Source organism: Stegostoma tigrinum, chromosome 15 (genome assembly GCF_030684315.1).
Source record: "Stegostoma tigrinum isolate sSteTig4 chromosome 15, sSteTig4.hap1, whole genome shotgun sequence".
NCBI lineage: Eukaryota > Metazoa > Chordata > Chondrichthyes > Orectolobiformes > Stegostomatidae > Stegostoma > Stegostoma tigrinum.
In genome coordinates, this window is record NC_081368.1 from 72,684,555 (window position 1) to 72,700,323 (window position 15,769).

General features: G+C 40.0%; 1 protein-coding gene across 7 annotated transcripts in view; it reads right to left on the bottom strand.

Annotated features, from left to right (window-relative positions):
- LOC125458709 (gamma-aminobutyric acid receptor subunit alpha-3-like) overlaps positions 1-15,769 on the bottom strand; it is a 287,238-nt gene that overhangs the window by 35,680 nt on the left and 235,789 nt on the right. For all 7 annotated transcript variants that reach the window (XM_059651519.1, XM_048544196.2, XM_048544197.2 and 4 more), the window contains 3 exons: positions 13,028-13,110; positions 12,641-12,784; positions 6,175-6,327 (listed from right to left, as the gene is read on the bottom strand). In XM_059651519.1, the coding sequence (XP_059507502.1) occupies positions 6,175-6,327; positions 12,641-12,784; positions 13,028-13,110 (380 nt within the window). The remainder of the gene's footprint in view (positions 1-6,174; positions 6,328-12,640; positions 12,785-13,027; positions 13,111-15,769) is intronic.

Below are 15,769 nucleotides of genomic sequence, written 5' to 3' on the forward strand. Positions count from 1 at the left end.
CTGGACTGTTGATAGCAAACGTAGCTGATTGTAAGCATATCCATGTGATGAGCTATTTATCTAGTCCTTGCTCTCCAGGATGTGGATCGTAAAAGCATAATCTTAAATCATCAGCTTATTTAAATTCAATTACATAATTTACTATGGTGACACTTAAACTCATGACTCCCAGGTTGCAGGTTCATCAGATTATCTTCTCCAGTAGGCCAAAACATTCGAGATGTTCCTTATATGTGGCTTATGTCAAGTTCAAACATTTTAACGTGACTGCTATCAACTTTAAATTCTAGCCTCAGATTGCAGGTGGAGATTTGAGCAAATGCATGGTGTGTTTTAATCTGTGATAATCCATGTGAGGTCGGAGTCACTAGTTTAAATCCCAACATAGATCATAGAATCGTACAGCACAGAAATGGGCCCTTCAGCCCACGATGTTCTGTTGAATATGACGCCAAATTAAACTAATCCTTTCTGCCTGCCCTTCGTCCATATTGATGTGCTTATGTAAAAGTCCCTTAAATGCTCCTATCATATCTGGCTCCACCACCATCCCAGCAGTAAGTTCCAGACTCCTACCACTCCAGGAAAAACACTTGCCCCTCATATCTCCTTTGAATTTTCCCCCTGTCATCTTAAATGCATGCCCCTGGAATTAGACATTTCAGCTCTCGGGAAAAGATTCTGACCATCAACGCTATCTACACATCTCATAATTTTATGGACTTCTATCAAGTCTCCCCTCAGCCTTCACTGCTCCAGAGAAAACAACACAAGTTATTCTAGCATCTCCTTATAGTTCATACCAGCTATTCCAGGCAACATCCTGGTAAATCTCTTCTGCATGCTCTCCAAACCCTTTACATTCTTCCCGTAATGTGACCAGAACTGAACACAATACTCTTAAGTGTGACCTAACCAAAGTCTTCGTAATAACAATAACAATAATAAATGATGAAATGGAACTCAGTCAATCTGAGAGTATGGTGTCCTTTTTGGGTGCCATTCGTTCTGCATTGCTGAGCCCAAAGTTGCAGGAAATAAGTCTAGTTCTCATATACTGCATGTGCAAAATAAGAACTGATTTTCATTTGCCAGCATTGTCACAGAAGGAGTTAAGGGCTGTTAATTGGTGGTGTATGAATGTCTGTTATAACAGTGTGATTTTTCAGGACTGGATGGAGTTTAGATGTAAACAAGCAACAGTGCCAGCTGATTATTTGACCTCAGACACCTTGAGATGCGTCGTCTCGATAGTTTCCCCTCATCAGGGACTAGTGAGGATTCCCTATCTGCTCTATGCCTGGGGATCTGTGCCAGTTCAACAACAAAAGACCACAGAGAGCAACACTGCCACCACTACAAGCAACTCTCTTGGACTGTTTGTCCAGTCTCTTTGAGAAGTCCTAACCTAAAGCACCATGACAAATGTTGGAGCAGAAGGGGAATTCAGATCGCTGGTATTGAAGATCAGATGTGAACATGAAATTGGGAACATTAGAGCAGTATTAAACTAGCCACGCAATTGCCTGACTCAGTTTGGTCTCAGCTGATCTGCATTTTAACTCCAGGACCTGCCTTTCACAGTATTCCTTAATATAATTTTACAAAACAAATAAATTATTTGGCTCTTTTGGTGTTGTGGTAGCTCCAGTGGTATGTAACAAAATCAGTTGATTAGGAAAATATATAAAAAGGTCAGTCTGTTTCACTGGAAAAAGAATAGGATGCCTAACTATTCCATCTCATGCTCATCAGGACAGGTTCAAGAAAACCCAACTTCAATGACAGCACAGATTTATATTACAGGAAATAGGGGTATTGATTGGTTAGCAAGTGGACTCTTGCTTGGTTGAGGCATCTCCATGATCTACCATGCATTATTTTAGTTAAAAAGGCACAATGAGTGGATCAGAGAAAGTTTATAGCACAGAAAGAGGTAATTCAGTCCATTGTGGCTGTGCTGGTTGAATATCCTAGACCTTCATTCTAATCTCACTTTCTAGCACCTGGTTCATAGCCTTGCAGGCTCCAGTGTTTCAGACGCAGATTGAGGTACCTTTTTAAGTGAGTTGATGGTTTGTTCCTTAATTCCAAAACTGGGCAGTGAATTCCAGACACACATCACTGTCTGGATGAAAAGGATTTTCCTCATGTCCCCTCGAGTCCTTCCAGCAATCGCCTTAAATCTTTCCAATCTTTCCTCTTGGCTTCATTCTTCAAACCCTAGCCACATTCTTGTAAATCTCCCTTCTATTCTCACTAAAATAATAGTATCCTTCCTGTAACATGGTAACCAGAACTGAACAAAAAAATCTAGTGTGATCTAACCAGGGTGAAGGCCTCTGTTCTGTCCGTTCTTTTCATTTTTCTCTTTTCTCGTTTTTTTTTCTTCATACTTTTAACTTCCAAAACTTATCCAGAGGGGAATGGACCAGAGACCGTCGTGGGCAAGTGGGTCCTGGAGGTGAGTCCTAGACAAAAGGCCATTGTGGGAAGGTGGGTCCTGGACAGGATGCTGCTGTGGGGAGGTGACACCCCTGCAGACTGGAACTGAGGCATTGGGCTTTGAAGCCCCGTGTGGTCTAGAGACTTGGCCCAGTGCATTCTGGAGGCTACGTGCTGGCATCAGCTTGGTGAAAAGGGCTGTAAATTGAGTGCTTTGTTTTAAATGTTTTATTCTTATGCAGGACTTTTTTTATTCTTTCAATTCTGTACCAAGTACTTAAGCATCTGATGGGTAACTTGCACCTAAAATAGCACCGTAAGCAGCAACATTACAAACTTTTCACTGCACTCATTCGAGTACACGTGACAATAAAGATAATTCAATTCAGTGTTTTATATAGTTCTAACACTGCATGTCTGCTTTTATGTTCAAAATCTAACTCTGTACGCCTTCTCTACCAATTTGTGGACTTGCACTTCAAGGTCTCTCACTTCCTCTAGCTGTCTCAATACCCTCCTGTTTATTGTGCATCCCTTTTCTTTGTTTGCTCTCCCCAAATGCATAACTTTGCACCTTTACAGATAAACAAGCTTCTTCCCATGCACTGAAGTAAGTGTCAGGTCCAGGAGGCTGAAAACTGTAAAAGATGAAAAGACATTCCTCACATAATTCCTTCAAAATGCACCAAACTCCCACTTTACACTCTGCACAACCATAGCAGCACTGGGCAGGCAAGACAGCATTGAGGGCGGCCCTCTAGCCTTCCTGAAAACAACTGACAAGGCTACATTAAACTAGCTCCTATTCAAGGGAGGCAGTAGCGTAGTGGTAACGTAAGTAGCTTAGTGGAGTGTCATTAGTAACAAAAAACACTAGAACAATCATTTTGGACATGGACGCAAATCTCATCGCAGCAGATGCTGACATTTGAATTCAACAATCATTTGGAATTAATATCTTGTCTAATGATGATCATGTAACCATTGCTGTAATAAAATCAACAAATGATAGACAGAATTCTGCAATTCCATGGCTAAATGATCAGACCTCGGCTCCACAGTCCTATTACATCCAGTCATAAATGACAGTGGACAATTAAACAACTCACTGGAAGAGGAGGCTCCTCAAATATCCCCATCTTCAATGATGGAAGAAACTAGCACATCAGTGCAAAAGATAAGGCTGAAGCATTTGCAGCAATCTTTGGCCAGAAGTGCTGAGTGCCATCCTTATCAGCACCATCTGGAGATCCCCAGCATTACAGGTACCAGTCTGCAACCAATTCAATTCAATCTACGTGATATCAAGAAACGGTTGAAGCCACTGGATACTGCAAAGTCTATGGACCCTCACAACATTCTGGCAACATTATTGATGACTTGTGCTCCAGAAATTGCTAAACCTCTAGCCAAGCTGCTCTATACAGTTACAATACTGACATCTACCTGACAATGAAGAAAATTGCTCAGGTATGTCTTGTTCGCAAAAAGCAGGACAAATCCAGACTGGACAATACCACCCCATCAAGCTACTCTCGATCCATCAGTAAAGCGATGGAAAGTCACCAACAGTGCTATCAAGCAGCACCTGCTCAGCAGTAACTTGCTCAGTGACACCCAGTATCGGTTCCACCAGGGCCACTCATCTCCTGACCTCATTATAGCCTTGGTTCCAATAAAGTAGAATAATAAACCTGACAACAAAGTTGAGACACATCGATTATTGGTAATATGGGCACAACGTGAGCTGAGTGGCAGAAAATGGACAAGATCAAAATGTATTGAGAAGCAAATGGGCTTTTTAGCAAGATTCAGCACAGTTTTGTTTGGAAGAGGTTGTGCCTCACTAACTTGATCAAGCTTTTTGAGGCGGTGACAAAGATGATTGATGGGAAACCATTGTTGATGTTGTCTACATGGTCTTCAGTAAAGCCTTTGACAAGGTCCCTTATGGCAGACTGGTACAAAAGATGAAATCAAATGGTAACAGGGTGAGCTAGTAAGATGCATACAGAACTGGCCTAGTCATAGGAGACAGAGGGTAGCAGCGAAGGATGCTTTTTGGAATGGAGAGTTGTGACTAGTGGTGTTTTACAGGGATTGATGCTGGGACCTATGCTGTTCATGGTATACATAATGATTTGGAGCAAAATGTAGCTGGTCTAATTAGTAAGGTTGCAGACAATACAAAGATTGGTGGAATTACGGATAGTGAGGAAGAAGATTGTCAGAGGATACAACAGGATGTAGATCAATTGGAGGCATGGGCAGGAAAATGGTGGATGGAGTTTAACAGACAAATGTGAGGTGATGCAGCTGGTAAGTCAAGTATAGGTGGAATAGCAGAGCCCTTAGGAGTATTGATATGCAGAGGAATCTGTGTGTGCAGGTTCACAGATGACTGAAGGTGGCAGTGCAGGTAGGTAAGGTTGTTTAAAAAGGCTTATGGCATGCTTGCCTTCATTGGAAGGGACATTGAGTATAAGGGTAGGCAAGTTATGCTGTAGCTTTATAGAACTTTAGTTACACCACACTTGAAATATTGCATACAGTTCTGGTCACCACACTATCATAAGGATACAGAGAGAGTTCAGAAAATGTTCACTAGGATTTTGCGCGGTATGGGGAATTTAGCATTGGAGGAAGGTTGGATAGACTGGGCTTGTTTTCACTGGAACACGGGAGGTTGAGGGTCAACATGATAGAAGTTTATAAGATTGTGAATGGCATGGTTCGAATGGAAAATATGAGGCTTTTTCCTATGGTCAAGGGGTCAGTTACTAGGGACGCAAATTCAAAGTGCTGGGAGATTAATGGATAGCAGTGTCTCTATATCTGTATCATGATTAGTAGATAGATTATTGCCTCTGAATATTGATTGGTAATATTAGTTACAGCTCCCTTGAACCAGAATCTGCTGCTTCATGCAGCATGAAGCTGATTGCCAGGGTGTTGGAGATTTGTTTATCAGAGTAGCCTCCCTGATGTTTCCAACCAAAATATTCCAGACATATGAAAAGCAGCACTTGAAATCAATGGTATTCACAAGTAGATTTTAAAACAGAATCCATCCTCCACTTCTTTCCATCTGGCTACAATTGACCGACTTTGAAAAGGCCTTTACATTCACAAAACACATACACAAACAGCCATTTATATTTATGTAGCACTTTTAATGTAATGAGACATCCCAAAGTGTTTCACTGAAGCATTATAAGACAAAAATAACTCCAAGCTAGATCAGGGAAGGCTCATTCCGGTGAAGAAAATTTTAGTGAAAGAGGTAGGACTCACTTTGTGTCTTAAAGGTGGAGAGGTGTGGGGACCAAAATCCCAGAGCATGGGGCTAAGGAAAAAACACCAATGATGTACAAGGCATGATTTATGTACTTATGCAATGATGGAGGATTTGTAGCTGGGGTATCAAAGAAGCTATGATTACAGAAGTGCATTTATTTTGGAGTACTGCAATACTGGAGCTAACAACATTGGGAAGAAGGAGGTCATAGGTGGATTTGAAAGCATGGATGATAATTTTAAACTAAAGAAGTTTCTTAACCAAGAGCAAATGTAGGTCACTAAACACAGGGTGCTTGAGTAGCAGGACTCTGTTAGAGTGAAAGCACAGCAGAATTTTGGATGACATTAAGTTTATGAGAATGTAAAAGTGCATTAGAATGAAGGAACTGATTATATCCTGTGTGCATATGGAAATGACAGTTTACTCACCAAACACAGTGCGTGCAGGGACAGATTCTCTGTTCAGCCAGAAGGAGACCTGGGAGAGAATCACTGTCATAATGCAGGGCAGGTACGTCTGGATCACAAAGTAACCAATCTTCCTCTTTAGATGGAAGTGGGTTGTCATGATAATGTATTCACCTGGAAGGACATGAAAAGTAAAGAATTAGGCAAAGGTAGTAAAAATGTCCATATGACATGCAATAAATCAAAATCTGAGAAACTGTGACACACAGTGACAAGCCCCATTATCTACGATAACACATTCATGAGGATTTCCCTATGTGTACTGAGTTGTAGGGACACCCTGTAAATATTCAACAACTTTCAAGAATCTTTAATAAAATAATACATTATTTGATATAGCTTGAGTATTGACACCATTTGATGAAGCTTTTCATCATTACTCAACAGGGACAAACACCTGAAATACCAATCCAAAGGGGAATATCAAACTTTCTACCTTTTTATGTTAGTATTCCTACAAATTGTCTCATGAGTGTAGAATAAACACCTTTGACAAATATATCTTAATGTAGAAATGTTCCGAGGCATTTCACAGAAGCATTGTGAAGAAACATTTGAGGCCAAGTCATATTGATTGGTGACATCAGGAAAGACTGCTAAATTGTAATATCAACGTTATGGCATCACTTAACCAAGAGCTAATGTAGGTTCATGAACACAACTGTGATAGACAAATGGCAGCGTTGAAAGTATGAACATAAGCAGCAGAGATTTGGATGACATCAAGATTCCCTGTGAAGCGGCACCTATTTGGTACCTTGTTGGCCTTATTGCATCTTTAGAGCACATGTTCCAAAGTGCTTCATGACTTGATAAATTAAATACTTTTTGAAGTTTAGTCACTATTTTTCTGTAGGTGAATGACACAGTCAATTGCTTGATAGCGAAGTTTGACAGCTACAAATGAATGAGCAACTGATGGACAATAATTCTGCCTTCATTTCCAAAATTTCCAAACTGCCCAATCATGCTGTGACTGATCCATTTCAAAGGTAGAATGGCATCAACCTACACCCAAAGCACATGAGGCAGGCTGATCAGGTTCTAGATTGGCAGAAGGTTGGGGAATAGCGCTGAATGAAATACTCCAGCTGGAGAGCAGATCTCCTGAAACAGTTCAGTTGTCTGCTTCAGTCCTGTATTGACTTTGTAAATGACTGCATGTACTGTATAGTATAATATAAAATGAAAATTGCGACTTTGGATTGCTAGTATTTTTACACACCTAGAAGGAACAGCGGAACTGTATACCATTCTTTTGATTAAAATGGATTTGATACTTTTGTGAGACCAGTTGGCACAAGATGATTTTGGGGATAGATGTTAATCATCCAGCAAAATGTAGGAGAATTGTTTAATTATGGTTTGTCACAGAGCTTAGGGAAGAAAGGGAGAGTTACAACTCAGACCTATAATAAGGACTGATAAAAAGCAAGATCGCTTTCACTCTCGCTCTACCCCATCTCTCTCTCTGTCTCTCTCAGTCTCTCCCTCTCTCTCTACTTGCTCTCTCTCTCACTCTCTCACACTCTCTCGCTGTCTCTCTAGCTGAGCAGGAAAGAAAGTAACACTCAAAGACTTCTGAAAAAGGAAGAACTGCTCACTCAATCCAAGGCTTCAGTCCAAATAACCAGCTAGCAAATTGAGAATTGCTGCAGTAGAGAATAATATATCATCACCAAAAAGCAAAAATTAATTCTGATAAAAATCTCCTCACTTCCCTTTTGTGGCTTAGAATCTGAATGACAGATTTTGTGCCGTTTTATCTCTACTTTATACCCATGATATACCTGGAAGAACAGTTTGGCATTTCAGTCTTGTACATTCCCTGTGCGAATGAATATCTTGTACTTGGAGTTAAGGTGTCAAGTTTAAATTTGAATTTTAATAATTAATAACCTGTCATGGCACATGTTAGAGGATTATTTTGTATAATAAAGAGGTTTTTTTTATTTTTGCTTCATTGATTGAATCTGGTGTGAGTTTATTTTATCCGAGAGAGAAATCACAGTCAGACAGAGGTGCTATCTTTCAGATGAGAAGTTAAAGCAAGACAAGTTCTGTCTATCAGGTGGTTCAAAAAAGGCCCCATAGCACCACTCCAGAGCTGCCAAAAACTTCAATACTCTTTTATTGTTTGTTTCTTAACATTAACTAAATTAGATGTACAGTTAGTTATAAATCTTGTTAATAGCTCAAGTAAAATTGAAAGGCGAATTCAGAGTCATACAGACCTTTAGACTGCATCCAAAAGCTAATACAAAAGCAAAATATGGCCAGTGTTGTAAATCTTACATAAAAACAGAAATTCCGTACCAGCAATTTTGCTTTTGTTGCCTATACCAAAAGTGCTTTTCAACCTTTTCAACTTTACAACCATAGCTGTTATTCAGTTAGACCAGTTAGATGGTCGGGTTTACAGCTCGGGTAACTCTGATTGTAGAGTAGGTGAATAACGCAGACTTCTTCAGAATATTCTGTTTAAGATTTTGTAGCCAAAAGCTTCCTAAAGCTGGATGTAGTAATTGCTTGGAAGGCACAACATTTGTCGTGCACATGTGCAATTCATTGGTTGTGTCTGCACATTCAGCTAGGCTCTTGAGAGCAAGCTGCTGAGGTAATTGCAACTGAAGGCTGCTGAAGCACATCACCTTACCTGTGCCTGGAGCCTGAATCACAGTTGTGCAAATTCCAGGAAGCCACAAATCACTACCACGACAAAAGCAACAATTAAATTATGATCAACTCATTTATAACATGACAAATTGCAAGAAAACAACTCCGCAACTATCCTAGTATCTGTTACCAGCTTTACAGGGAAGTGGTGGTAACATCACTGATCATCCAGAGGCTCAAGCTAATGGCCTGGGGCTACATGTCCAAACATCACCACAACAGCTGGTGAAATTTACAAACTCTACTGGTAAATTAAATTAATTAATGAATCAAAGGAAGCTAGTCTCAGCAATAGCAACCATGAAACTATTATTGATTGCTATTAAAACCAATATGGCTCCCTAATGTCCTCGAGGGAGGGTAATTTGATATAGTCAGGCCTACATGTGACACCAGACCTACAGTGATGTGTTTAATTCTTAACTACTCTGAAAGGAAATTTAGAGATGGGCAACAAAAAACTGACCAGGCCAACATTCCATAAATGGATCTTGAAAATTACAATTGAGGTTAACATGCAACAAATACAAACTCACAAAATACCACTTAAAACAATCAACACTCCACCAATTACAATGATAAGTTTCCATTAGCATCATCACAAATTCCTGTTGAGGTTAGCTAGTAAAGCAGCAACCTACAAAGTACTCTTAACTCCTTCGCACAACATAGTCAAAAGAAGTGTGGTTCAAGCAGCTACTATAATTTCAGGGTCCTGGTCCCACATATTTTAAAGAGTTTCAGGTTCCTTGGGATTCAGTCTCCAGCCAAGACACATCAATTAGTTTGATCTCACTCAGCAACATGCTGCACTACAACAGGCCCCACCTTTACTTCCTCTGCAGCAACTAATTTGACATACACTTGCAATCAAAACCTTACCGTTATGAACACTGTATGATTCATAGATATGTCTAACATCATGTATTTTAAGTTTTACTGTGTGTCTGAAAAGTTTAATGATGAAGTTTTAGATACTTCTGTAGTCATGGTGATTTCTTTTAAAACTGGTTGAGGGAGTAGCTTTCAGAACTAATCAGTTTTTATTAAATCTCAGGATGGTTTATGACCAAGCAAGACAAACAACTGTGCACCCAATTCTGGAATTTTTTTTCTATTTAAGCTGAAGGGAAATACCCATAGGTTGAAGAATAAAATAAGTGTTTTTGGTTTTAAATTTGAGGCAGTTCTGCAGAAGTCTTTGCATAAAAGTGAATGTATAAAACAGTGCTTTGAGAAGGGGAAAAGATAGAAAAACTGGATTATCTTAGAGTAACATGTTTAGAGAGAATCCCAGAACAAAAGCAGTTGCATAAAACCCTGAAGAGGTTACTTGAATCTGAAAACATTTAAACCCAGGAAGATGACAGCTTGAGGAAAAGCCTATCCAATTTTCCAGACTGGGATTTAAAGAACTACAGATGCTGTAAATCAGAAACAAAAACACAAATTTCTGGAAAAACTCAGCAGGTCTGGCAGCATCTGTGGAGAGAAATCAGAGTTAACATTTTGGGTTGAATGACCCTACCTCAGACTGTTCTGAGAAAGAGCCACTTGACCTGAAATGTTAACTGTAATGTATATATAAATAGTCTGATCTATTGATATGCCTCTTATTTCATTTGCTGAATAAATTTTGTTTTTTTTTGTTAAAACTGAATCTGTCATAATATGTGTCTTTGTTTCCGTGGGAGATCACTTTTCTTTACAAGCAAAACAAAACTAGATTTGGTCTATCAAGCCAGTTTTAAGTCTTGGATCCAACTTTTTCTAGAAATAACATCGGCTGAGATCATAACAGTACAGAGAAGAACTAACAAAAATCTAAAGTTACTTTTCGAGCTGTCTTGTGAGACTGCAAGTGAAGATTAATCCTGCTGTGAAATCATGTCTCCCACAATCAATTTGTGAAAATTGACATATAGATTATGTTAAAAAAACAGCAGGTATGTTCTCCCCCTTTCATCTGGACAATATTTATCATTCGGCAGAACCATCAGAAACAGTGACCTTGTCACTTACTGCATGGCTGTTTATGGGAAATAACTGTGCATAAATTGGTCGCTGTGTTCAGTACAATAATGAAGTTATGAAAGTGAGTCTATATAAATGCAAGCTATTTTCTCTTTGATGAGGTCAGATTGCTCCTGAGTTGTAGAAGAGAAAAAATGGTTCTGAATTCCTGCATAAGATCTTCATCCAACAAGATTTAAGGAGGCTGCAGGTACAAATAATACTCTGGGACGTGCCAACATTGCTTCTGAGTAAAGGGACTCACAGAGAGAAAATATTCTATTGGACTGGGATACAAACTGATACATAATGTAGGCTAGGGCTAATGTCCTGATCAATTGTAGAACTAGGACTTTAAATTAAGGAGGTTTTGAATGAAGAGAAATTAAGAAATTCAAAGAGAAATATTGAAGATTCAGAGCAGTATAATGAAATGAGCAAAGATAGGTAGAACATGGCAGGAATGGAGTTTAGCATAAACTGTAAATACAGTCAAAGTAGGCAGAAGTATGCAGAAAATTTCTTTACCAGGATGCATGAAGATATCGAACCAGTGGCACAAATAGCATTAAATGTTTAGATTTAATCACTGTTAGAGAGGCATGGGTGCTAAGTGATCAAGTTTATAAAGTAAATATTGCAGCAAACACAATACATTGGAAGACAAATGGAGTGGCAAAGGAGGAGAGATGGCTCTGATTGTAAAGAATGACATACAAGCAACTAAAATAATCATCTAAATGCTATTAAGTGTCATGTTTTGTTTGAAAAGTAAATACTCCATTTACAAATAGGAATCTTACTTAAGCAAAGCCAGTTTAGTGGATACAAGGGAAGAACTGGCAACAGTTAATTGGGTAAATTGGCTGCAAACGTTTGCTGTAAATGTACAGTAAAACACAAATAAAGATTTCAAAATGTTCAACATAATGCATTCCACTGGAGAAAAAAATACAGTAAGACAAACTTATCTGTGGTTTCTCAGGATGCCATGTATGAGTTCAGATTAAAAGAAGAACTTTCTAATGTTGTAAAGGATAGTAAATTCTGAGGATTGGAAATGTTTTAGAAGTCAACAGAGAGATTCCAAGATGATAAAAAAAAATGGAACAAACAAAATGAGAACAAACTAGCTAGGAATACAAAACCAGATTGTAAAATCTTTTATGGATACATAAAAAGCAAAAAGGTACTTCAAGTAAATGTTGGACCCCTAGAAGCAACAATACATGAAGGACACCATTAGTATTCAAATGTTTGCCAGATCTTTATGGTTTCTGCAGTTTCCTTCCAGTTGCCAAATGAAGTATGTTCGTACAATTTAAAATGTTCATCTTTAAATGCGCCTTCATCATCTCTTATCTGTAAGCACTGCTCACCTTTGAGTCTTTGGACTCTCAGCTGCTCAGTTTAGGTTGATTCTAACGTCATTCCCTAAAGCCCTGAAATATTTCTCCTCTGATAACAAAAAATTAATGTCCATGACTGGATGGATAGATCAAGAACTTGACATGAGAACTTTCCTTCACTTTCAGTATTGTTTGTGTTGAGGCCTGCATGCTTTTATTGTGCAATGAGTTTGTGAGATTGTGGGGCTGCTGGTGTGATGTGGGACAATCAAGAATCAACCTGCTTCTTCTGTCCTGTTCCAAAAGCATTGGTCTGTCAATCCTCAAATTAATTTGACTAAATAAGTGGTGTATGAGGTTGCACTGACTCTGCCTCTGAAGCCACCTACCTGTATTTGATTGAATAATCTCCATCCCAACTGTCTGTCCCAACAGATCGTATTGGTTCAATCTGGATCCATCCTCAGCAACAACTACTGATTCCTTCTGTCCATGTGTCCAGACGTAGACCACCTCAGACCTGGTGTAGGCATCTGTTGAAACAGTCCCCAGAATCATCATTCCATGTAACTTCATAGTCTGCTTTGCTCCCTGTGTCAAAATGACCAACACTGGCATTGCAACTGCCCCCCTCCTGCTGGTGACAAAAGGATACCTGGACATTATAACACGAGGGGAATGAGCTATCTGGTCTACTCCTTTAATCTGCCAAGTTAGACAAATGAGCTCCAATTGGTGTAAGTGCATTGATGGTGCATTTGACTAGCCAGACTTACAACTGCCGAATTTCAGTGGGCAGGCATGTGTATCCATGGGGAAGTCCTCCAGATGCATTGGGCACTCTGCATTGATTGTAAGCCTGCGGACACAGGAGCAAGAAAAGAACCAGTTACTGCATGAAACCTGGCAGCCAATTTGCCATATTTCCTAAAGGTGACCGGGGTTTCAGCTTCTTCTAACATTCCAAGCAGCGAGTCCCAGACCTCCATCAGAATTTGGGTGAAAATAGTTCTCCCCATCATTTTGACAATTACTTTAAATCTCTGTCCCTTGTTATGGAATTAGGTCTTTGCCTATCTATTCTTGTCTGGGCATCTCATCATTTTGTATACCTCAATTAATTCTCCCCTAAAGCCTTTTCCATTTCAAAGTAAACAACAAAAACCTCTGATAATTCCATATAGTGAAAATATCCATTCCTGGCAACAGCCTCATAAATCTTTGTGTCTTCACCAGTGCAATCAATACTCCAGCTATAGTCTGGCTTGCAGTTTATCCAATTCTAGCATTATTTATTTTGTGAATGCCAAACCTGGAGTCAAGTAAACATCTCCTCATTTGCTGAGTTTGGGGCGATGAGTTCACCCCTTAGTCTGTGTAGCAACACTCCTTGGTAACGTGCAGCATTGTCTCTGGCTGTCCACAGATGCCCCAGAGGTGCTCACTATTAACAATATATCAACTGATGCATCATCTGTAGATTTCTTTATCATGCATAAAAACTTTACATACACCATCAAGGAACTTAGCGCTGAGTCCTGTGGAGCACCAATGGAAGCAGTCTTCCAGTCACAAAAAAGCAGTCATCAAGCATTACCCTTTGTCTCCTGCCACTGAGCAAATTTTCCATCCTATTTCCACTTTGTCTTGGATGCCATGAGTTAAAAAATTTCTGTTCAGCCTGCCAGCAGGGACCTTGTCTTAAATTTTGCTGAAGTCTCCAGATTACATGACATGTACTACCTTCATTGATTCTCCTTATTACTTCAACCGAAACCCTACTCCGATCAGGCAGACTTGACTTTCTCTTCAAAGATTCTTGCTAACTGCCTTTGATAAATCCAATGCTTTCTTACTGTAACACCATGTTGTTTGATTTCTCTGCACAGTTAATTTTGAACTGAAATAAGAAAAGAAGTGTATTTTTTTCAATGAGGATTACTTCATGTTTGGAAAATGATGTGGAGGCATTCTTCATAGATAACAAAGTGTGGAGCTGGATGAACACAGCAGGCAAAGCAGCATCTTAGGAGGACAAAAGCTGGCGTTTCGGGCCTGAACCCTTCATTAGAAAAGGGTCTAGGCCCGAAACATCAGCGTTTGTGCTCCTAAGATGCTGCTTTGCCCGCTGTGTTCGTCCAGCTCCACACTTTGTTATCTCGGATTCTCCAGCATCTGCAGTTCCCATTATCTCTGGAGGCATTATTCATGTCATTTCAAAAAAATGGCTAGACAAATAAATTACACCAAAAAATTTGTACATTGTTAATGCAAAGAAATTTGACAAGTAAAGTGCAGGAAGTTTACGGTTAACTGTCAAAGGCATTTAGAGTCACAGAGATCTACAGCATAGAAACAGGCACCTCAGCACAATTTGCCATTGCTGCTCAGTTTTCACAATTAAATTAGCCCCATTTGTCTGCATTTACAAAGAACAAAGAAAATTACAGCACAGGAACAGGCCCTTCGGCCCTCCAAGCCTGCGCCATATCCCTCCATACTTATTACATTCATGTACCTGTCTAAATGTTTCTTAAGTGACAAAGTTGTATTCACCTTCACTGATTCCAGTAGCCTGTTCCAGATATTCATCATCCTCTGTTTGAAAAAATTGCCTCTCTGAAAAATTTTGTACTTCTCTCCTCTCATCTTAAACCAATGCCCTCTAGTTTGAGGATCCCCTATTGTGGGGAAAAGCTGTTGACTATCTACCTTATCTATGCCTCTCATGATTTTACAAGCCTCAATAAGGTCACCCCTTAGTCATTGGTGGCACGGTGGCTCAGTGGTTAGCACTATAGTCTCACAGCACCAGGGACCCGGGTTCAATTCCAGCCTCAGGCGATCGTCTGTGTGGAGTGTTGCACATTCTCCCTGTGTCTGCGTGGGTTTCCTCCGGGTGCTCCGGTTTCCTCCCACAGTCCAAAGATGTGCAGGCTAGGTGGATCGGCCATGCTAAATTGCCCATAGTGTTCAGGGGTGTGTGGGTTATTGGGGGATGGGTCTGGGTGGGATTCTCCAAGGGGTGGTGTGGACTTGTTGAGCCGAAGGGCCTGTTTCCACACTGTAGAGAATCTAATCTAATCCCCTAGGCTGTGGGGTAAAAGTCCAAGGGTATCCAACCTCTCCCTATAACTCAAACTTTCCAGTCTAGGTAGCATCCTAGTAAATCCTTTTCTGTAGTCTTTCTAGTTTACTAATATGCTTTCTACAGTAGGGTGACCAGAACTGCAAACAGTCCTCCAAATGTGGCCTCAGCAACATCTCGTACAGATGCTATCAGAGATAGTGGGAACTGCAGACGCTGGAGAATCCAAGATAACAAAGTGTAGAGCTGGATGAACACAGCAGGCCAAGCAGCGTCTTAGGAACACAAAAGCTGACATTTTGGGACTAGACCCTTCATCAGAAGAATCCTTTTTCTGATGAAGCGAAGAGGTCCGAAACGTCAGCTTTTGAGCTTCTAAGATGCTGATTGGCCTACTGTGTTCATCCAGCTCCACACTTTGTTATCTCGT